Source organism: Thalassophryne amazonica, chromosome 16 (assembly GCF_902500255.1).
Source record: "Thalassophryne amazonica chromosome 16, fThaAma1.1, whole genome shotgun sequence".
Taxonomy (NCBI): Eukaryota; Metazoa; Chordata; class Actinopteri; order Batrachoidiformes; family Batrachoididae; genus Thalassophryne; species Thalassophryne amazonica.
In genome coordinates, this window is record NC_047118.1 from 51,526,249 (window position 1) to 51,551,278 (window position 25,030).

At 41.2% G+C, this 25,030-nt stretch overlaps 1 protein-coding gene across 1 annotated transcript in view; it reads left to right on the top strand.

Annotated features, from left to right (window-relative positions):
* Positions 1–774: 774 nt before the first annotated feature.
* Positions 775–25,030, top strand: part of LOC117527467 (arf-GAP with dual PH domain-containing protein 1-like) — a 58,289-nt gene continuing 34,033 nt past the window's right edge. The window contains exons 1-3 of the mRNA XM_034189824.1: positions 775–949; positions 12,138–12,268; positions 15,384–15,475. Of these exons, the coding sequence (XP_034045715.1) occupies positions 859–949; positions 12,138–12,268; positions 15,384–15,475 (314 nt within the window). The 5' untranslated portion in view covers positions 775–858. The remainder of the gene's footprint in view (positions 950–12,137; positions 12,269–15,383; positions 15,476–25,030) is intronic.

Sequence of the window (25,030 nt, forward strand, 5' to 3'; positions counted from 1 at the left end):
TTTTTTTTACAAAATTAAACAACTGAATGAACATCCTCCGAGGCCGGTGATTCCATAATTATTGCCAGGGGTTGTATAAGAGATTTATGGATTTAAGTTAGGCAGTGATTCAAACTTTCCACCATGTATGTATTTAGTCTGAAGAATGGTTTAAAAAATGCCACTTTTTACCTTTCACTTAAATGGCTCATATCTTAACAGTGTTTTCACATGTATAAGTTCTGTGGTGTGTCTAACGTATTGCTGAACAGTCAAGTTTACAAAGAGTTTACTTGGCAAAAAGCAAAGCACCTTGTGCAGGATGTGATCTGAAAAAGTAAACCTGAGGATTTAATCAGCTGTGTTTTGAGACTAGCTTTGTTATGGATGAATTTAAAAAGAAACAAAAAGATCATGTGTGTTTAGAAATCAGATCCGACAACTGCTGTGCTTTTGTTTCATTTTGACAATTAACTGTTTTTGTTTTTGAGATATGGCCCACATTTTTGACCTTGACGTCAAAACACCATCCACTGGAGAAATGTACAGATATTTTATGCTGTTGCTCAGGCCCCCAAACTGATGCAGAGTTCATAGATTGTGGTCACAGAGATTAAGTCTTGATTATTTTTGGTGTACAAACAGTTTTTGAGTTTTTTAAAATTTCTTCATTATGTCTGTTGTTTAAAAATGGCATTTGTGAGCGTGTTTTCCCAGCACTGACCTGTTGGGGGCGCACGACAGCGGTTTGCCTCCTCCTCCTCCTCCTGTCCGGCAGGCTGGCGTTCTCACGCGCTGTTACGCGGCACCACTGCACGGTTTGTCTTTGGGTTCGTGCATAGTTGAATGTTGTGAGAATCCGAACAAAACTTTTGCATTATGGCTTCGAACCAAGAAAAGAACAGACAGCGCATCAGACAGCTTGTGAGGAAACCTGGGAACGAAAAGTGTGCAGACTGCGGAGCTGCAGGTGAGTTTCTGTTTCATTGTGGGAATCGAACTAAATACCGCCTCTGATTTTACAAGGCTGTATTTACATTACCTCCTTTTCTACACACAATACCCCATAATGATATTATGTTTCCCAAAGTGAGAGAAGTGTATGTGTGTGTGTGTATATATATATATATATATATATATATATATATATATATATATATATATATATGAAATTTAACATTTTTTTCAAATTTTTCCTTAAGTGCTTTTTGAACATCCCAGTTTTATTTTTGGATGCTTACATTATTTTACATTGCAAACAGAAACAAAATTATTTCACAAAAACTACAATGCTAATAGTGAACTTTGGTCATGGACTTTTGTCTATAGTTCACAGATTTTCAGTGGGATTCAAGTTGGGGCGTTGTTCAGGCCAGTTCACTGTGGTCTTCTTTCATCACCAGGTTTTGGGTCATTGTCATGTTGGAAGACAAAATACCAAGACCCAGTTTTGCTGCTGACTATTTGAGATTTAATTTTATAACCTTTATATATCCTTTCTTCATGATTCCTTCTACCTTGACGAGAATCCCAGTTGGAGACACACCAGCACTGTAACACTCTCACTGCCATGTTCCACTGTGGGGACGGTGTTCTTTGGGTTATACTCTCCCTTCTTTCTCCAAACATAAGCAACATCTATCTGGCCAAAGACCTCTGGTTTCGTCTCATCTAACCAAAGGACACACTTCCAGTGTGCACAGTCTTTCTCCAGGTTGTACTTAGCATACTTCAGTATGGCTTGAAGGTGTCTCTTCTGCAGAAGTGAAGTTTTTCTTGGTCTGCAACCTCAAGAATCCATTCCTGTCCAGGCCTCTAGTGATTGTCTTCTTTCAGTTTCAATTCCTAACTTGGTTAAGTCCTTCACAGCTGTTCTGGGGTCTTCAGACACGTCTCTCCCTTGTTTTCTTTCACAAGTATTTGTAATTTTTCACTTCCTACCTCTGCCGGGCTCGTTCTGTACTGTGTGGCTCTCTGAATTTCTTGAAGATACAACCCCAATTACAATGAAACTGGTGTAAAATGTAAATAAAAACAGAATACAATGATTTGTAAATCCTCTTCAACCTATATTCAATTGAATACACCACAAAGACAAGATATTTGATGTTCAAACTGATAAACTTTATCGTTTTTGTGCAAATATTTGCTCATTTTGAAATGGATGCCTGCAATACGTTTCAAAAAAGCTGGGACAGTGGTATGTTTACGACTCTGTTACATCACTTTTCCTTCCAACAACACTCAATAAGCGTTTGGGAACTGAAGACACTAATTGTTGAAGCTTTGTATAGGTGGAATTCTTTCCCATTCTTGCTTGATTTACGACTTCAGTTGTTCAACAGTCCGGGGTCTCTGTTGTCGTATTCTGCACTTCATAATGCGCCACACATTTTCATTGGGCGACAGGTCTGGACTGCAGGCAGGCCAGTCTAGTACCCGCACTCTTTTACTACAAAGCCACGCTGTTGTAACACATGCAGAATGTGACTTGGCATTGTCTTGCTGAAATAAGACGTCCCTGAAAAAGACATTGCTTGGATGGCAGCATGTGTTGCTGCAAAACCTGGATGTACCTTTCAGCATTGATGGTGCCATCACAGATGTGTAAGTTTGTAAGTTGCCCATGCTGTGGGCGGTAACACTCCCCCATACCATCATCGATGCTGGCTTTTGAACTTTGCACTGGTAACAATCTGGATGGTCCTTTTCCTCTTTTGTCTGGAGGGCACAACGTCCATTATTTCCAAAAACAATTTGAAATGTGGACTCATCAGACCACAGCACACTTTTCCACTTTGCATCTGTCCATTTCAAATGAGCTTGGGCCCAGAGAAGCGGCGGCGTTTCTGGATGTTGTTGATGTATGGCTTTTACTTTGCATGGTAGAGTTTTAACTTGCACTTGTAGATGTAGCGACGAACTGTGTTAACTGACAATGGTTTTTTGAAGTGTTCCTGAGCCCACGCAGTAAGATCCTTTACACAATGATGTCAGTTTTTAATTCAGTGCCGCCTGAGGGATCAAAGGTCACCTGTTCATCTGTGGAATGTTCCAAACAGGTGTTCTTTGAGCATTCATCAACTTTCCCATTCTTTTGTTGCCCCTGTCCCAGCTTTTTTGAAACGTGTTGCAGGCATCTATTTCAAAATGAGCAAATATTTGCACAAAAAACAAAAACTCTATCAGTTTGAAGATTAAATATCTTGTCTTTGTGGTGTATTCAGTTGAAAATAGGGTGAAGAGGATTTGCCAATCATTGTATTCTGTTCTTATTTACATTTCACACAACGTCCCAATTTAATTGGAATTGGGGTTGTAATTCTCACTCAAGTTCTTGACACTTGGAAATTCTATGATAACTTTGTATATTCTTCTCCTGTAAGTAAACAATTCTTTTTCTCAAGTATGAACTGATTTCTTTTATTTTTGACATGATGATTTCTCAAGTGACAGCTGAAACCCTCTGAAGTTTTTATACTCTATGTACCAGGTCTGTCCATAAAGTATAGGTCCTTTTAATTTTTTTTTTTTAATTAAATGGATTTGAATCACGTACGATTGCATCAGCCAAGGTTGAACCCTCGTGCACACGCGTGAGTTTCCCCACGCCTGTCGGTGACGTCATTCGCCTGTGGGCACGGCTTGTGGGAGGAGCGCTCCACCCCCCTCGTCGGATTTTTTCTGTGAGAAAATGGCCGAACGCTTGGAGCAGCTTTACTGCATTAAATTCTGCCAGAAACGTGGCGACAGCCAGGCAGAAATGATTCGAAAAATCCAAACGGCTTTCGGAGATGAAGCCATGAGCAGCACACAGATTAAGGAGTGGTACAACCGGTTTAAAGACGGGCGTGTAACGGTGGAGAGCGAGCCGCGCTCCGGTCGGCCATCAACGAGCCGAAATGACGAGATCGTTTCCAAAGTGCACGCTGTGGTTATGCGGGATCGTCGCTTGACTGTCCGAGAAATTGCTGAGGAAGTGGACATTAGCAAGACTTCGGCACATTCCATCATAACGGACGATTTGGGCATGAAACGAGTGGCGGCGAAGTTCGTACTGAGGTTGCTGACGGCGGAGCAAAAGCACCTCCGTGTGGAAGTCTCACAGGACATGCTGGACTCCATTGACACTGATCCTAGCTTTATGGACACCATAATCACCGGAGATGAGTCCTGGGTGTACGGGTACGACCCGGAAACCAAATTTCAGTCGTCACAGTGGAAGCATTCCACGTCGCCAAGAGCGAAGAAGGCCAAGTGCGCAGCAACATCAAGGTAATGCTGACTGTTTTTTTTTACTCCCGTGGTGTGGTACACCACGAGTACGCACCACAGGGTCAAACAATAACAAAGGAGTATTACAGGGAAACGCGCCAGCTCATTCCTCTCATTTAATTCAGACTTATTTGACCAAAAACCAGACTCCGGTGGTTCAACAGGCGCCATACTCCCCTGACATGGCCCCTTGTGACTTTTGGCTCTTCCCAAAACTTAAAATACCATTAAAAGGAACCCGATTTGAGACAAGAGAGGACATTATGCCTGCGACGACGGCGGAGCTGTGCGCCATCCTGAAAAAGGCGTTTTTGGAATGCTTCCAACAGTGGCGACACCGCTGGGAGAAGTGTGTGTAGTCCCAAGGGGAGTACTTCGAGGGTGATTAGGTTTCCAACCCTCCAGGTAAGCCAGTTTTTTTTTCCCAGCCAATGGTCCAATACTTTACGGACAGACCTTGTACATTGGAAGATAACCCTCAGTTACACCTACACACTTGTGGGTCATGTACTTGTGAGTACATTTGCATTATCAGCTGACCTGACCTGAATGTGACCATTACCCCTCCTTGCATACATATGCAAATAAATAAATACAATTGCATAATTCAATTTTTGGCAGGATTTTCATCCAATAGATATAAGCTCCAGTTTGAAATTATATTGCATGGATGTAGTTTTAGTTGGGGCCACATTTACTGGATGGAAATTGTGTACAAAATTGAAGTTATCCAATTTGTCATGGTTTTACTCCAGATCTAGTCATTTCTGTTTTATTGAGTAGTGTGAATAATAATATTTTTCTTATCTTAAACCCCATTACCACTTTCACGGATCCCAGAAGGTCACAGTCTTGCATGTGCCTCTCACAGTTGACCTCGAATGTAATTTATACAGTTTGATTATGTAACTTGCTGGCAGTGTACCATGTGATGTCTGTACTATGCCCCCAGAATAACTTCCTCATAGCCTTGGTGCTTCTAGAAAACCTGTTGATGTCATGGCATGTGTGATAACATCACAGGCTCCATGGAAATGCAGGGGATTACCGAAGTACACCAGAGTTTGCAATCTTGGAAATACTGCCACAGTTAAAACAAAACCGCAACACCATAACAGAATATTCTGGTTTATTAAGGACACTTTTCTGGACCTTTTAAGGGTAGTATTTCACTGGGGTGTGACTGATGGAGTGTAGGTAGAGACACAAAATCACGCCAGAAGAGGTGAATAGGCGACAACTTTTTCATATGAAAGGCTGACTGTTGGCTGAATGCTGTCTGGCAGCAAACATACATTCACAAATTTTGGACAGGCTGCATAAATATCATCTGAGAGCCACTGACATGCACCGCACATATGCAAAAGTTGAGTGGCCCTGGCATCATTGGTGTGGCCGAAATGATGACACATTTGTGCACACAGTGCTCAGGATGACTGTTGACTATTAGATTATTCTGTGAAAGTGGCTACAAAAATTCTCCCGACTTTCGGCAGAAAAGACACTGTAAATAATAATATAATAAATAAAATAACAATAAATAAATAATAATTAAAAAAACAAGAAGCCACTGGACAGCCACTCACAGACTTGCAGAATGATGTGCAGGAGCTGCGACGCGTCAGTATTATCGTCCCAGCTGGATCTACTGTCCTCTCCTCCTGGGAATCACCATACAATCCTCCTCTGGCCAGGCACCGTGATCCTCTGGAAGCACTGCTCCATGTGTGCATGGGCCCACTGATCCTTTGGAACCCCCCTCAATGTGCGCGCTAGCTTCATGGTCCTCTGGAAGCACTCTGATAAAAATGAATTTTGAAGTTGGAGTGCTGGCGTAGTCCTCATCTCCCGCACAGGTGATGTCCAGCACGCTGTCCATCCATGCACAAAGGATGTGACCTTTCAACTTTTTTATTTTGTGGTCTTTAATAAAATAAAATAACAGAATGAAGCCGGAGAGCTGGCGTAGTCCTCATCTGAACAGGTGATGACCATGTGTGCACCGGTGTCCCGTCGAGATGAGGTGAACGTCGAGATGAGGTGCGTCGCGCTACTGCGCATGTGGAGATGATGTAACTTGCTCGACATGCAACTGCGCATGCGCATTTTGTTATTTTTTTGTTGTTTTTTCCGTCAAAGTTTTTTTTTATTAATTGTATTCAGTGTATTTATAGCCTAGTAAGTAAGACATTTTCTATATTTTACATTAGGAGCATAAATGTATGTATATGTATATTTTGCCTGTCGAAATAAGCCAACTCCAGGTTAAAAATACTTATCGTTTTATAGTGAGTAAATTTTATACATTACTACGTTCGGATGAACAATTTATACATTTACTTGCCCATCAAAATAAGCGAACTTCGTCAAGTAATTTTTTCAGTGCACACATATGCAGTTACGCGAGGAACCTCATCTCGACGACGCACCTCATCTCGACAGAACACCGGCCCTGCAGCATTAAACTCATTTAATCTCAAAACACATTGAATCTGGTTTGTGCACCTCTTCTGTGGCCGGACAGGATGCGTCCAGCCTGCTGACATGCATGCACAGTAGGTGGGTGCCAGACTGGCTGCAGAGCTGGGTGGCTGGAGGCTGCTGGACTTGCTCAGCTGCTTCCAGAAGTGATGTTCCTCTCTTATCATATAAAAGGAAAAGTGTGTGTGCCAACCCCTCACAAGATATGTCATGTTGTGCACATTCTGAGTGGCGCAGACTACATGGAAAGGGGTAAAAGACGCACATCTGCCTACTTGCTGAGGAAGTTTGTCATGCAAATTTTTTGGTCTGTTCAAAAATCAAGTGACATGCGGGTGCCGCCTTGCGACTCAGGTGAAGGGATGGTGAAGATCATGCAAAATTGCGCAAATTCCCTCGCGCATGCTGTTTGCAAGCTTACTACTGTAAGCTTAAGATTCACCTTCTAAGGTTTCAAACTGTGATCTTCTGGGATGCATATCTGTGAAAATGAGAATGAGGCTTTAACCTTATTTGGTTTGCATACATGAGCCTTACTTACAAACATGAATGTGGATTGTCCAGGTAAGCAAGAGATTCAGATCACTTCAGATAATAATGAGAACACAGCAATGGTCTTCAAAAATATTCTGTAAACATTTGCAGTTCCTCTTACATTGTTCTCATTATTCTGACATGCCAAATTGTAATCATTACTTCGCATGTCTTACTATCTGATGATTATGATTTTGTGATAGATCTGAGTGTCTTGTAATTTTCATTTGATGTCAGATTACATTAGAGGCAATAATCATAAATATTATCATAATTACAGGTTAATAGTGCATAATTATTACTACCAATGAAAGACAAGAGATGGCTGATGCATAATGTGTGTGTTCTAAACACTACAATATAAATATACAAATAAATACACACACCTGTAATGGTGTTTTTAACCTTGTATGACTTCATTATATGAGTTTTGTGTGAGTTAATTTTGACGTCATTCACATCGATCAATCACAGATGTTTTGCTGAGCGATATACACTTACTTGTTTTGCTGAGTGATATACACTTACTGGCCACTTTATTAGGTACACCTGTTCAGTTGCTTGTTAACCAACCAACCAACCAACCAACTTTATTTATTAAGCACTTTAAACAACCAAAATGGACCAAAGCGCTGTACAGAAAGTAAAAATCATCATAAAAGACATAGTTTACATAAAATTGCAAACAAATTCCAACTAAAATAATTAAAAGCCATAAAACATGAATAAAATAACAACCACAATAAAAACAGTGAAATCAAATAAAAGAATGAAGTCAATGTCTCAAGTGGCAAAAGCCAAGGAGAATAGACAGGTTTTCAAAAGAGATTTAAAAGCAGAGAGAGATGACATCTGTCTAAATTGTGGAGGTCAGAGGAGAATGGGTAGACTGCGTGACGCTATCCTATCAATATGGACCAACATATCTGAGAACTGTTTCCAACACCTTGTTGAATCTATGCCATGAAGAATTAAGACAGCTCTGAAGGGAAAAGGGGTTCCAACCCAGTACTAGCAAGGTGTCCTTAATAAAGTGGCTGATGAATGTCGGATTTAGATCATCCATCCAGACTTCTCGGTAGTTGAGATGTACAATAAGAGGTGTTTTTTGAACTGTTTTCTTAACCTTTGACCAAACTACTCCAAAATCTAATCACCTCTGGAGATCTGTCGAAGTAATATTCCCACCAAGTTTGAAGGAAATCCATCCGTCCAGTTTTGATTTGTCTTGTCCGCACACACAAACACACACACACACCAGTGAAAAAAAATGCCCTGCTATCGTCTCTTTGCCAACATGCAGGGTGTTTAATTTCACTCACTTGCACACTGTGTAATTTGTCTTTAAAAGCACAGTTGAAGGACTAAGCTGCACACGTTACAAATCATTTGACTTTGTCTTTTTCCTGTGGCTCAGTTTCAGATTAACCACAACAGCTTTGGACAGATAAATGATTGCTTGTTTGATAATGAAAGTACACATATGGTCACATGAGTGCATGGTGTCACTGGTCTCATCTCAGAGGTGATTGGGGTTTATTTTATATTTCTGGTGGAAATGTTTCAGTGGGGAGGTTGCTTCATATAAAATCTGTCAGATGCATATCTGCAACATAGTATATTTGTTGTGGCGCGGTGAGAAACGGATGCTCTTTACACACTTCCTCCGTCTTTTTCTCACTTGCTGTGCTGCCTATGCTGTCTTCAAAGAACTGTTTCACATTCTGGGGTTTCAGCAAAATTCTTAACATGGTTCATGTCACACTTGTGATAAAATAACTACATGAGAATGTAAAAGTGTGATTTTGAAGTTGTGCCTTCGATTAAATGTTTTTTGTTCTGGGTTTTTCTGAGTGCACAGGCCTTACATGTTTTTCTGGGATGATTCTACTCTAATGTAACGGTTCACTGCTTAAAAAGAGGAAATGACTAAAATGGAACATATTAAAGCAGAACCTGCACTTGGAGAGCGCAGACGTAACAACAAATACTTTTTAAGAATCTTAATTACCTGCAGAAAACACATTTCCCATGATGACAATTATTAAAGGGGTCCTGTTATGCATGAAACCGTCGCAGCAGGAACATAGTGTGAGCAGCTGGAGCATGTGTAACCACATGCCACCCACAGGATTCGAACCTGCAATTTACAAAAGCTCTGATTGTCAGGCAGAAACTTTACCACTGTGCTACCATCGCTGTCCTATAATAGTTGCAGAAAAATGCCTGAAATCAACAAGGAGATAAATGTGTTATAAAAAAAATCACACATCATAAAAAACACTGCATTTTTTAATCCCTCTTATCGAGCGAACAATACAATTACGAACCGTCTGTTCCTCTGGAGATGGCCCATGGCCACAGATGTACAGTCATGAAATGACATGAATGGAGCAGTGCGCTCTTACCATGTCCACATCTACTGGCTTGGCATTTCCACCCGGGCCGGCGTGTGTCCGGCCTGACACTCGTGTCCTGTCATGGACACCGCATCATGTGGAACAGTGCACACGTGGGTGACGTGACATTCAGATCGCTCGTTTAATCTGGAGTAGCCTGTCAATGTGCGCACCGTGCGCTTGCTCGCTGCAGCCCATTGCAACAGCGATTATATGTTTTTATGTATGTCCATGTGAGGACCGTAAGCAGACACATATGCATCACAGTGGACAGTTGTTAGGTCATGTCCGTCCAAACATGGTATGTGTTCTCCAGCTGGGACATCACGAACCAGAGATCTGTCAGTTCACACACCAACATGTCACTGTGATTCTGTGTTATGTGATCATTTCTTTTTAGTTATTTTTACTGCTATTTAGTTATCCCCCCCTCCCCCCATCCACAACACATCCTCCACATATGCTGTGGTTGGGGGGGGCGACCGCAACACATGTGCGATTCACATGCATGGCACGTGTTGTCGGGGGAGCCAACTCTCTGGCACGCCACATATGTGTTGCTGTTTTGCAACGCCACATTCATGGGGCACTTAGACATATTTCACAGCCAGCTCAAAAGTGATTGTCTGCTCACTGTTTTCGTGCTAGCAGCGTGAATGGCCACACATTTTCTAAGTGCCAAGCGAATGGTGTTAGAAGTTCATGTGTGTCACCTGGAATTTGACCGACACTTGCCGCAAGAGGGATCGAATGGGCTCTCACAGCGCACACTCTGTCTTTCAGTTGCTGGTGTGCGCAAATAGTTGTAGCAACAGGTGTACGAGGCGCTGGAGGCAGCTCTGATTATACATGTATTGCATACGATTCCTGCTTTGTGCACAATTCAGCCATATTCGTAATATATGTGAAGGGGCCCTAAGCAATAGCACAATGTCGCTGCGCCAAAATCTTGACATTTTGCTGAAATGGCGATAGGATGCGGCTTTCTGTTTTGTTTTTCCCCAACTTTTTTTTTTAAAGGTTGGTGGACTGGGTCCCTGCATTAATTTTTTTTTGTTATCCCTCATTGTCTGTGAATCAGCATATGCATTTCAGCTGGAGGTTAAACATGCAAGCTTCGAAATGTCGAAGCTTGCAAAATATGAAACATACAAAGTCTTGCGAAGCAAGGACAATAGGACGATACTTTCAGTGACTGCTGTGATCTGGTTAAAGGGCCTTCTAGATTGCACTTGGTGCACTCAAGTTGTTGCGTCCACAGGCACAGTGCCTTTCAGACTGTGCACAGTGCATTGTGAATGCTGCACGCAGATGCGGAAAATGGGCGAAGTTCTGTTTATGTTCTGGAGACTGAACAAGTCTTGCAGTTGCCATGTTTGTGCAGACTTGTGTGTCCCCGAAAAAAATTATTAAATATGCATGTCAGTCTGCGAGTCAAGCAGCCAAGCATTCAACACAGTCAAAATGATTCCATGTATTAATTCTGTTTGCTCAACCGATAATTTGCATCATTTTTTATCACAATTGGAGCAACTTTAAATTTTGACCCTAACATATGGCCATTGGGTATTGTGAAGGCCTTGCATCCATCCGTCTGTCTGTCCGTCTGTCTGTGCTCAGCATAAGTCCAGTCCTATTACTGCCAGGGTCTTCAAATTCACAGGGAACATTCTTGGGACACAGACAAGTTCAGAGATGGCCAACCTTGACTTATTTAGTTCAAAAGGTCATATTCTGTTTCCTTTTTTATGCTCATATGGCCAAGGGTATTTTAGCATTCTGTTATTTTGGTTTTAACTTACAGATGAACATTAAAGATTTGTAGAGATTGTAAAGATTTTTTTTTCCTAAAACTATTTTAATTACAAGCTTTCAAATGTAAGAAACTTTTTTTAACTTCAAAATGTACAGTAATCAGAAATGATCTTATAATTATATTATATAATATAATTATATAATCTTGTAAAAAAAAATTGTTAGGATTTTCTTTAGAAAATTAGCAGCTCTGATGTTCCTCTGACATATTTCTGCACTCTGTTGTCTTCCTTGTTTTGCCCTGATGCCTCGTTTCTATTGGACCTGTGAAGCTATATCACAGCGTGCAGCAGTGAAAGTTGAATTGAGTTGAACTTTGACTATGGTGAGTTTGACGTCAAGCGGTATTGCACACTCCCAATGGAGCGTTGCTGTGTGCAAAAACCAAGCTTGCGCAACGCTTCTTGTTGAAAATGATGGGTTTTAAAGTGTTGCGCGCCGCATTTGTGGCCTCGGTGTGAAAGGTGCCGTTCTACTACGAATGGCCACAATCCTAAAAAACTTTAAAAACCATTGTGTTTGCCTGTTGAGTTGACTTCAGCCAATTCGGTTTTAATTTAAACTGTTTTGGACAGAAGGATGTTCTGGAAAGTTTTAGCTAATTTGAGCCTAATATGGTTTTGATCTACAACTTTTCTGTGTGTTGGTCTGCAGAGCCAGAGTGGGCGTCTTACACCCTGGGTGTGTTTGTGTGTCAGAGCTGCTCGGGGCTCCACAGAAACATTTCTCAGATCAGCAAAGTGAAGTCAGTCCTGCTGGATCCTTGGAGAAACACGGAAGTAGAGGTGAGAACACCTGCCCTGTGATTTCATTGTTAATAATTCCAATCACATATTAGAGTCAGAATCCTGTTTTCGAGTGACTTCACCTGCTACACTGTGAGCATCACGCTGCCATTTGCACTGCTTGTCGATTCCTGCTTGGAACAAAAACAGTGGTATAAGTCACAATCCAGCATGGGCAGAAAGCCATGAGCTGGAAAGCACAACAAAGCTGTCTGTGTGTTGAATCAATCAATCCTATGACACTCACTCACTGTGAAAGAGGAATTATATGCGTTGTGAAATATTAGTTTTTAGGGACATTCCATAATTAGAGGACATTTTGGCATATACACTTCTTAAAAATAAATCTTCAGTTTTAGCATCTTATGTTGTATATTTAAGAAATATGAGTCATAAACTACTAAATTATATGATTTGTCAAGCTCAGCCATCAACGGTACTTTTTCCACCGCATATGTTTTATTTGCTGTGTATGTATCCGTGCAACCCTAAATACCAAATTTATAACCAAAATTAATTTATTTTCAGATGTTATTTGATCTCAACATGTATTGTGGCACACTATGCAGTAATGATGCTGTTGTAACTGAAGAAGCATGTAAATTGTGGCTATTTATTTTAAATATGTAAAATATGTAAATATTTTAATAATACAAAAGATATTCATATGTAAATACATTAAAGTACACAAATCAATTCATTTTTATCATTTAACTAAACATCTTTAACCATAAACACCCTGTTAACTATGATAATAACCATGTTATATAATTTTAGTAACAGGGTTGCAAATCAATGCTAATGCAGCATCTACCTAATGAACGAAAGCTATTAGCTATTTTACCAAGGTCAAGGACCAATGTAATTTTACAAATATAGAAAATAAAAAATTGAAATTATTCAACATTATTCTTAAACTATGAGTAACAGGATTGAGTGGTTTAGCTTTATGCACTCAGTTAACCCAGAAAAGTTTGAAAATATATCAAAGATGCAAGAGGGCACTCACCTTTGGTCTACCTATGGATTTTGAAAATGTTTGGATGATGTAATTTCCTGTTTGTAATGACATAATATTTTAACTCTTCATCAGCCAGGCAAAAAATGGTATGGGTAACAGGGTTGCGTGCACATTCAGGGACATAACTTCATAGCACTATAAATAGTATTCAAAATATGTTTTATTCATTTTTTTGTTTGTTTTTTACAGGTAAAATAGATTTATGTAATGAAAATACAACAGAAGACAATTAATTCAAGACTTATTTTAGATATTAAAAATGATGTAAAAGCTTGTCACCAGGAGGCAGGGAGAAAAACCTAATTTTTAGGGGTATTTTACACCTATTCCGTATATTTAATTATGTAAAGACACAATTTTGTTCCAGCAAATTATTATATTTTGCTTTTTGACAGTTTAATTGGCAGGTTAGGTGATATATTTTGTTATTTTGGACTAAAGTATTTTAAATATCAGGTGGGGACAGTAAATGTCCTCTAATTCTGGAATGTCTCTTTAGTATTTTATGAGATTAAATAAGCATGCTATAAGTGACAAAGGTAATGATACATTCCATTTGTGCTGAAAGGTTGAAATTTCCCAGTCATCCCCCAGGAACACCCCTGAAGTCAAAGTCCATTTTGTCAACTCGTTCAAACCCTGCATACCTCAAATTCACAATCCAAGATGGCTGCTCTGAGCAAAAACAGCAGTGAAAGCTGTAGGTTTTTTTCTTTTAATATGCTTTGTCTTTTTTGTATCCAGGTTAATAAACTGTGTACACAGTACTTACCTACTGCTGGCTGTAGACATGTTGCTATTGTATTTTTGTGCCAGAAATACCACTTAGTGTGTTTATCAACTGCTGCTGCTAACAGTGGCTAACCCAGTAGATGTTGTTAACGACTGGCTACATGGTGCTACAAACCGAGCAGTAAATTAAAGCACTAATGTAACTTCTGCTCAATCAGTGCTCTTCCATAAAGTATGTCTCTTTGTTGGACTGGGAATTTTTGCCTCACTCTATCCTCCATAATCTTGGAGGTGTCCATCTTATTTTCTGATTTGTGGTACTTTGTGGGAAGTGGAATGCATTTACGTCAGGTGTCCCACCATTCCCAGTCTCAGCTTATGTCTTCCAAGGTAAATTGAATGCAGCATAACTCAAAGGTACTAGCAAAGTGCTTCAACTCATCTGTTGACTGGGCTTAATTGTGTTGAACTGCCAGTAAGGGTGCTGTTTCATTAAAGTACATGTAACAAGATGAGGTCTGATCATCCCTGCCTCCACCACAGTATGGAACCATATTAGGACCTGGATAACAACCACCCAGGTAGACTGCTGGTCCATCCACACCTCTTGAAAGTTACCATCTACTACTACTTCTACAAGCTACCATCCACTTACATTCGAGCATGAGCCCGACAGATCTTTGGGGCTGCATGTGAAGTCTTGCAGATGCTATACTAGACCTTCACGGTGAAGAAAGAGCTGAACCAGAAGGTGAGGCTCTCAATTTTAACAGTCAATTTATGCTCCTATCCTCACCTATGGTCATAAGCTTTGGGTAATGACCAAAAGAACAAGGTAGTGGATATAAGCGATTGAAATGTGGTTCCTCCGTCGGGTATATGGCTTACACTCAGGGACAGGGTGAGAATCCAGGAAGCAGCCAGGTAGGAGCCGCTACTCCTTTACATCAAAAGGAGCTAGTTGAGGTAGTTCGGGCATCTGGTGAGGATGCCCCATGATCGTCTCACTAGGGAGGCCTTCCAAGCATGTCCAAATTGGAGGAGGCCCTGGAGAAGATCCAGGACAACTTTGAGGGAATATATTTCAACACGGGAACACCTCTGAATGCACCAGGACTTGACCAAAGAGACAAATATGTGGGCCAATTTAATTGGCCTGCTGTCACCATGATCCAGACCCTGATATGTAGCAGAAAATAAATGAATGAATTGTAACCTTGTGACTGACTGTGTAAATAGTAGCAAAAAATGCATTACAGGTAGCATATTGCACCAGTACTGCATTTAAATCCATATACATTCCGAACATGAATTCAGTATTCCCACAGCCTCTCTGTCTCTTCTCCTGCTCCCCCTCTGCAGTTTATGGACTCCACGGGTAACAATGCTGCCCGGGACAAATATGAAAAGATAATACCTGCGTTCTACTACCGGCCCACTCACGCAGACTGCGCGTAAGTGATGTGTTCTCCTCCACCACGTGTACTTCATGTTTTCTCCAGGCTGTTTCAGTGAGGTTGAATGAGGTAATATAGGACATTCCTATACTGAAAATCAAATATCTGTTGTACGAAACTTCAATAGCCATAAGTTTCAGAATGTTTGCTTTCTTATTATATAGTTCTGAACTCAAAAACATAATAACTCATTATTTCAAACACAGGTGTGCTGTATTTTTTGGAATATAAGTCACACATGTCAAAAAATGCCTCTTGAAGAAGATCAAACATATAAGTCGCACTTGTGTGTAAGTGTATTATCAACACTTTAATTTTTGTGCATTCTTGTAGTGTACTGATTATTGGCATTTATTCTTTTATTGTTGGGAGTTTATTTTGATTTGTGCTTTGATTCCTGGGAAAATGGTAAATGGACTGCATTTATATAGCGCTTTTCCATCTGCATCAGATGCTCAAAGCGCTTTACAATTAATGACTCACATTCACCCCGATGTGAGGGTGCTGCCATACAAGGTGCTCACTACACACCAGGAGCAATAGGGGATTAAACACCTTGCCCAAGGGCCCTTAGTGATTTTCCGGTCAAGCTGGGATTTGAACCAAGGATCCTCTGGTCTCAACCCCATGCCTTAACCACTAGACCAGGGGTGGGCAATCATGTGCCATAAAGGGCCAAGACACTGCAGGTTTTCCGTGCAACCAATCGCCTCAGCAGGTGATTTCATTAATGATCAGGTGTCTCAGCAGGTGATTTCATTGACAACCAGGTGTTTATGTTCAGAGCAGAAGCTCATCAGCAACCCACCTGCTGAGGTGATTGGTTACACGGAAAATCTGCAGTGTCTCGGCCCTCGATGCCCACCCTTGCACTAGACCATCACCCCTCCAACATCATTGTAAGAACCATGATTGTATAAATGGTTCTTACCATTACTATTATTAATTATGAACATGTGATTTATCAGTATATAAGTTGCACCAGAGAACAAATTTCAGGAACTCTCAAACTAGTATAAATAAATAAATAAATTGAAAGTTATCTATACTCTGGAAAATGTGGTATGTATGTGTATGTGTGTATCTTCTGGGACCTGTCTACATGACTAGGCACACAGTCTTTTTATTTTGATAGGAGCCAGCATGTGTGCTAACATCACAGATGTTTGAGATGTACCATGGCAAATGATTAAAAGTGTGGCTTCACTTCAGCCCCCCAGACCCCCCAAATTAATTTCAATTTCACTTTATGTTTATTTATATAGCGCCAAATCACAAAAAAAGTTGCCTCAAGGTGCTTCACACAAGTAAGGTCTAACCTTACCAACCCCCAGAGCAAGCACACAGCCGACAGTGGTAAGGAAAAACTCGCTTTGATGATTTGAGACAGAAACCTCAAGCAGAGCAGATTGAAGGGAGTGACCCTCTGCTTGGGCCATGCAACCAACACAATTCACAAAACCAATGTACAGGAAATGTTCTGGTGCACAGGACAGGGATTTGGATGAGTCTGCACTCTACTGGTGGTTGGCTCTCACTGTGGTATTGTATCACTTCCTGTTCCGGAGCACAGCGGTGTTTTGCTGTATCTGTTAGCTGTTTAATCTGCGTAGTTAGATTGATCTAGATAACTAGATAATGATTTATTTCAAGTGTAATCTTCACGAGCCTTAACTAAAGCACCCTCTCTGCTGAATCACCTCTAAATTATTTTCACATTCTTCACTTTGTGTGTTTTTAGGAATCCGCTAGCTTAGCGCAGCTATTAGCCCTTAGCCGGTTTAGCATGGCGGCTTCTCCTGTCTCTCCCCCACTTTTCTGCGCTGGGTGTGAAATGTTTAGTTATTCCTCGGCCTCCTTTAGCAGTAACGGTACTTGTAATAAGTGTAGCTTGTTCATAGCTTTGGAGTCCAGGCTGGGCGAATTGGAGACTCGGCTCCGCACCTTGGAAAATCCTACAGCTAGCCAGGCCCCTGTAGTTGGTGCGGACCAAGGTAGCTTAGCTGCCACTAGCTGTCCCCCAGCAGATCCCGAGCAGACGGGAAAGTAGGCCGGCTGGGTGACTGTGAGGAAGAAGCATAGTTCTAAACAGAAGCCCCGTGTACACCACCAACCCGTTCACATCTCTAACCGTTTTTCCCCACTCGGCGACACACCCGCCGAGGATCAAACTCTGCTTATTGGCGACTCTGTTTTGAGAAATGTAAAGTTAGCGAAACCAGCAACCATAGTCAAATGTCTTCCGGGGGCCAGAGCAGGTGACATTGAAGGAAATTTGAAACTGCTGGCTAAGGCTAAGCGTAAATTTGGTAAGATTATAATTCACGTCGGCAGTATTGACACCCGGTTACGCCAATTGGAGGTCACTAAAATTAATATTGAATTGGTGTGTAACTTTGCAAAAACAATGTCGGACTCTGTAGTTTTCTCTGGGCCCCTCCCCAATCAGACCAGGAGTGACATGTTTAGCCGCATGTTCTCCCTGAATTGCTGGCTGTCTGAGTGGTGTCCAAAAAATGAGGTGGGCTTCATAGATAATTGACAAAGCTTCTGGGGAAAACCTGGTCTTGTTAGGAGAGACGGCATCCATCCCACTTTGGATGGAGCAGCTCTCATCTCTAGAAATCTGGCCAATTTTATTAAACCCTCCAAATCGTGACTATCCAGGGTTGGGACCAGGAAGCAGAGTTGTAGTCTTACACACCTCTCTGCAGCTTCTCTCCCCCTGCCACCCCCCCAATACCCCATCCCCGTAGAGATGGTGCCTGCTCCCAGACCACCAGTAACCAGCACAAATCTATTTAAGCATAAAAATTCAAAAAGAAAACATAATATAGCACCTTCAACTGCACCACAGACTAAAACAGTTAAATGTGGTCTATTAAACATTAGGTCTCTCTCTTCTAAGTCCCTGTTAGTAAATGATATAATAATTGATCAACATATTGATTTATTCTGCCTTACAGAAACCTGGTTACAGCAGGATGAATATGTTAGTTTAAATTAGTCAACACCCCCGAGTCACAATAACTGTCAAAATGCTCGTAGCACGGGTTGAGGAGGAGGAGTAGCAGCAATCTTCCAGTCCAGCTTATTAATTAATCAAAAACCCAGACAGAGCTTTAATTCATTTGAAAGCTTGACTCTTAGTCTTGTCCATCCAAATTGGAAGTCTCAAAAACCAGTTTTATTTGTTATTATCTATCGTCCACCTGGTCGTTACTGTGAGTTTCTTTGTGATTTTTCAGACCTTTTGTCTGACTTAGTGCTTAGCTCAGATAAGATAATTATAGTGGATGATTTTAACATCCACATAGATGCTGAGAATGACAGCCTCAACACTGCATTTAATCTATTATTAGACTCAGTTGGCTTCGCTCAAAATATAAATGAGTCCACCCACCACCTTAGCCACAATTTAGATCTTGTTCTGACATATGGCATAGAAATTGAAGACTTAACAGTATTCCCTGAAAACCCCTTTTTGTCTGATCATTTCTTAATAACATTTACATTTACTTTAATGGACTACCCAGCAGTGGGGAATAAGTTTCATTACAGTAGAAGTCTTTCTGAAAGCGCTGTAACTAGGTTTAAGGATATGATTCCTTCTTTGTTATGTTCTTCAATGCCGTATACCAACACAGTGCAGAGTAGCTATCTAAACTCTGTGAGTGAGATAGATTATCTTGTCAATAGCTTTACATCCTCATTGAGCACAACTTTGGATGCTGTAGCTCCTCTGAAAAAAAGAGCCTTAAATCAGAAGTGCCTGACTCCGTGGTTTAACCCACAAACTCGCAGCTTAAAGCAGATAACCCATAAGCTGGAGAGGAAATGGCATCTCACTAATTTAGAAGATCTTCATTTAGCCTGGAAAAAGAGTCTGTTGCTCTATAAAAAAAAGCCCTCCGTAAAGCTAGGACATCTTACTACTCAACACTTATTGAAGAAAATAAGAACAACCCCAGGTTTCTTTTCAGCACTGTAGCCAGGCTGACAAAGAGTCAGAGCTCTATTGAGCCGAGTATTCCTTTAACTTTAACTTGTAATGACTTCATGACTTTCTTTGCAAATAAAATTTTAACTATTAGAGAAAAAATTATTCATAACAATCCCAAAGACATATCTTTATGTTCGACTGCTTTCAGTAATGCTGGTATTTGGTTAGACTCTTTCTCTCCGATTGTTCTGTCTGAGTTACTTTCATTAGTCACTTCCTCCAAACCATCAACATGTCTATTAGACCCCATTCCTACCAGGCTGCTCAAGGAAGCCCTACCGTTAATTAATGCTTTCGATCTTAAATATGATCAATCTATCTTTATTAGTTGGCTATGTACCACAGGCTTTTAAGGTGGCAGTAATTAAACCATTACTTTAAAAGCCATCACTTGACCCAGCTATCTTAGCTAATTATAGGCCAATCTCCATCCTTCCTTTTGTCTCAAAAATTCTTGAAAGGGTAGTTGTAAAACAGCTAACTGATCATCTGCAGAGGAATGGTCTATTTGAAGAGTTTCAGTCAGGTTTCAGAATTCATCATAGTACAGAAAAAGCATTAGTGAAGGTTACAAATGATCTTCTTATGGCCTCAGACAGTGGACTCATCTCTGTGCTCATCCTGTTAGACCTCAGTGCAGCTTTTGATACTGTTGACCATAAAATTTTATTACAGAGATTAAAGCATGCCATAGGTATTAAAGGCACTGTGCTGCAGTGGTTTGAATCATATTTATCTAATAGATTACAATTTGTTCGTGTAAATAGGGAGTCTTCTTCATGGACTACGGTTCTGTGCTAGGACCGATTTTATTCACTTTATACATGCTTCCCTTAGGCAGTATTATTAGAAAGCATTGCTTAAATTTTCATTGTTACGCAGATGATACCCAGCTTTATCTATCCATGAAGCCAGAGGACACACACCAATTAGTTAAACTGCAGGAATGTCTTTCAGACATAAAGACATGGATGACCTCTAATTTCCTGCTTTTAAATTCAGATAAAACTAAAGTTATTGTACTTGGCCCCACAAATCTTAGAAACATGGTGTCTAACCAGATCCTTACTCTGGATGGCATTACCCTGACCTCCAGTAATACTGTGAGAAATCTTGGAGTCATTTTTGATCAGGATATGTCCTTCAATGCGCATATTAAGCAAATATGTAGGACTGCTTTTTTTGCATTTGCGCAGTATCTCTAAAATTAGAAAGGTCTTGTCTCAGAGTGATGCCGAAAAGCTAATTCATGCATTTATTTCTTCTAGGCTGGACTATTGTAATTCATTATTATCAGGTTGTCCTAAAAGTTCCCTGAAAAGCCTTCAGTTAATTCAAAATGCTACAGCTAGAGTACTGACAGGGACTAGAAGGAGAGAGCATATTTCACCTATATTGGCTTCTCTTCATTGGCTCCCTGTTAATTCCAGAATAGAATTTAAAATTCTTCTTCTTACTTATAAGGTTTTGAATAATCAGGTCCCATATTATCTTAGGGACCTCATAGTACCATATCACCCCAATAGAGCGCTTCGCTGTCAGACTGCAGGCTTACTTGTAGTTCCTAGGGTTTGTAAGAGTAGAATGGGAGGCAGAGCCTTCAGCTTTCAGGCTCCTCTCCTGTGGAACCAGCTCCCAGTTCCGATTAGGGAGACAGACACCTTCTTTACTTTTAAGATTAAGCTTAAAACTTTCCTTTTTGCTAAAGCTTATAGTTAGGGCTGGATCAGGTGACCCTGAACCATCCCTTAGTTATGCTGCTATAGACTTAGACTGCTGGGGGGTTCCCATGATGCACTGTGTTTCTTTTTATTCACCGCTTTTTGCTCTGTATGCACCACTCTGCTTTTAATCATTGGTGATTGATCTCTGCTCCCCTCCACAGCATGTCTTTTTCATGATTCTCTCCCCTCAGCCCCAACCAGTCCCAGCAGAAGACTGCCCCTCCCTGAGCCTGGTTCTGCTGGAGGTTTCTTCCTGTTAAAAGGGAGTTTTCCTTCCCACTGTCGCCAAGTGCTTGCTCATAGGGGGTCGTTTTGACCATTGGGGTTTTTCTGTAATTATTGTATGGTTTTTGCCTTACAAAATAAAGCGCCTTGGGGCGACTGTTTGTTGTGATTTGGCGCTATATAAATAAAATTGATTTGATTTGATTTGATTTGACAGGAGGGTTGCAGAAACAGATGCCACACTCATCTCTGGATGGAGCTGCTCCTTCCCCTGAGTGAGGGGTTGTACAGTCTGATGACCTGAGGGACAAAGGGGTTTTTCAGTGTGTTGGTCCTGCACTTGGGAAGGAGCAGTCTGTGGCTGAAGAGGCTCCTCTGGTTGCTGATGACATTGTGCAGTTAGTGACTGGCATCATCCATAATGTCCAGCAGATTGTCCACTGTTCTCTTCTCTGCCACATCTGTTGGGAAAGTGTAGTGACACGGACCCACAACAGGGGGCGCAAATGAACGGTCAATAGATGAGCCAAAATATAACAATTTAATGTTGTGAATTGTGCACAACGAACATACAGACAATCTCAGAATATCATTACAGTCAATCTACAAAGGTGACGTGTGGGCAGGCTCGAGGATAGAAGACGTCTGTCCTGAGAAGAGCCGGAACCACACGATTTCCGCCAGCCACAGAACCTGGTGAATACTGGAGCCGCCAAGTCCCGAATTCCCAGGTGATCACCGTCCCCGACTGTCGGATCTGGTACTGCTGGCGAAGAACAAAGACAGTCAAGTGTGGGTGTGTGTACACCCAGTAACAACAGCGGTGGGAATGCCACCTCCACCTCTCATTCAATATGTAGCAGAGTACCGAAGTAATTCCTCAGGGAAAAAGAGTGCCGTCCTGCACTCACTCAGCTCCACTGACAGAGGTACCGGTACTCCTGCAAACACTCACAATATACAGATATATTGTAAAACAAATGGCTGAGGATATTACCTCCAATGAAGTATGATATCTCGGCAACGAGGTGGAGATGACGTCTGGTCTTTATGGAGTGAGAGGACGTTGAGTAGATGGGTGACAGCTGTCAAGAGGTAATGAGTGACAGCTGTCACCCCCGGCTGTGTCCATGGCGGCAGCGCCCTCTCCTGCCTGAAGCCCGCACTTCAGGCAGGGCGCCCTCTGATGGTGGGCCAGCAGTACCTCCTCTTCTGGCGGCCCACACACAACAACATCACCAAAGTCCAGCTTTATGCCAACCACAGAGCTGACCCACCTGATCAGTTTGACCAGCTTGGATGTGTCCTTCTTGGATGTTCTGTCCCTCCAGCACACCACACTGTAAAAGAGGATGCTGGCTACTACAGACTGGCAAAACATCCACAGGCATTTCCTGCAGATGTTAAATGACCACAGCCTCCTCAGAAAGTACAGCCTGCTCTGTCCCTTCCTGTACAGGAGGTTGGTGTGGGTTGTCCAGTCTGCTGTCCAGCCACAGCCTGAGGTGCTTGTAGGAATCCACAGGCTCCAACTCAACTCCCTTGATCAGAACCGGTCGCGGTCTTGCTCTGAACTTCCCAAACTCAGTGACTAGTACCTTTGTCTCGAGGTGTTGAGCTGTAGTTTGTGTGGCACCAGACAGCAAAGTCCTTCACTAAGCTGGTACCTGGTACCTGGTACTTGCTTTAAGAGACAGAGAAATTTCAAAGTTATCAGTTTTATATATTTTTCCATAAAGGGGTTTGACTCTGACTCAGGGTGCCTCCAGCAAACTAATACAACACATTAGAGATAAAACTTCAATGTCCATATTGTGTTTGTTATCTGGGCACATTAGAATTTACACGGGCATGCATCCACTTCCTCACCTGGTACAAACTTGACTCATGGGATGTGTGTCACACTGGCCTGGAATTAAAAGTCTGTCCATGCGGTTACTTTTTAGTTTTTGAGTATTTTAGCATGGTGCTGGGTTTCGATGTTGATCAATATCTTTAATGGCATTGGGGATGACCTAGTTCCCACAAATACATTGTTATTTAGAGATGTGGGATGGACTGGTTGTATGACTGGGTGGTTGTTATCCAGGACCCAAGGCAGTTGCGCGGTGTTGTGGACACCAGCGCATGCTCCCAGATTTTACTTAGTACTTATAAAACTAAGATGTTATAATTTTAATAATGCTGCCAGTTTGAAGAGTATCCTCATGATGACTAATTTCTGATGAAATGAGAGGGTTCACTGAGTAAGCATTTGTCTTTTATTGTGAAAGGTCAAGATGGGGTTGTTTGTTTCTCTTTGTTTGTTGCTTGATAGTGACTTCAGGCCAAAAATTTTTGCCAGTCTGTTCATTGTCACCTCTGTGTATTAAATTCCTTGTATGTGAGAACGTACTTTTCAGTTAGATTGTGATTCTGATTTTGTCATCCTTGGAATAACCATCGGTGCAACTATAATCCTCGGTTAGCTAACCTTTTGAAATGTCAAACATTTCCTCAGCTTTAGATGATGCAAATTCACTTTCACAGTAGCTGTTCTTGCCCCTCACTACTACCACCACTCGCTCTCTCTCTCTCTCTTTCTCTTTTGTTTTTTCTTGCTGTCTCCAGTGCTTACTTACACTAAAAAAAACTGGCTCATTGGATTGGATTTCCATCTAATAAATATATGTAGTCTAGGCATATGGAGATTAATCGATACGAATCAGTATCTAGATACAAACTTGCGCAATGCAAGTGCATCGATTCATTCAGTGTGCATCGATGCAACTGACGGGTTGAATCGTGTTGCATCGTTCGCTGCCTGCTTGCATTGGTTTTTTTCCAAGGTACATTGAATGCACCACGAATGGTTCGGGACATCAGAGCAGCCGTTGTTCTTGAGGGTGTTTAGTGAGAAAATGATTATTTCTCTATGTTGATTGCAGACTACAGCAGGTCTGCTTGAAGCTTGAAGCAACGAAGCAGCTCTTCGACCCGCTGTTGTCTGGTTCTCTGCTTTGCTGGTTTATATAAGTGGCAAAATCACTGGCGTGAGCACCAGCCAGTGCATAAACTGAAGTTGTCCATCAGGTAAAGGAAATAATAATAATAATATCCTCTGTTTTGTGGGACTGGGTGCACAGCTCTAAAGAGCCACACAGATTTCAGTCAGAATTAATAACTTCACAGCTAATCAACTGTTTTAAATCAAATGACACCTCTTTCCAATAATACAAACAATGAACTACAACCGGCCAAACCTTTTTTTTCCCCCAAAATGAGACGTCCTCCGTTCTTTATGAAACATTGATCTTGATGTGCAACTGGCTCAGCTCAGCTCAGAGTCTATGGAGTTATATTTGTGTCATTAATATTTGAAAGGAAATGCTTTTGACAAAAACTAACAGATTTTGTTTATTTGTATTTATGTTCAGAGATCTACGATCCATCATGTACATCAAGGATTTAGTGACCATGTACAGATTTGATTGATTTTTATTTATGTCCAGAGATCAAGGATCCAGTGACCAATTTCATATTTATTTACTTTAAGACTCAATAAAATTTTGTTGACATAGAAAACCTGTAAAGCCTACTTTTAGTACACAGAAAATTCAA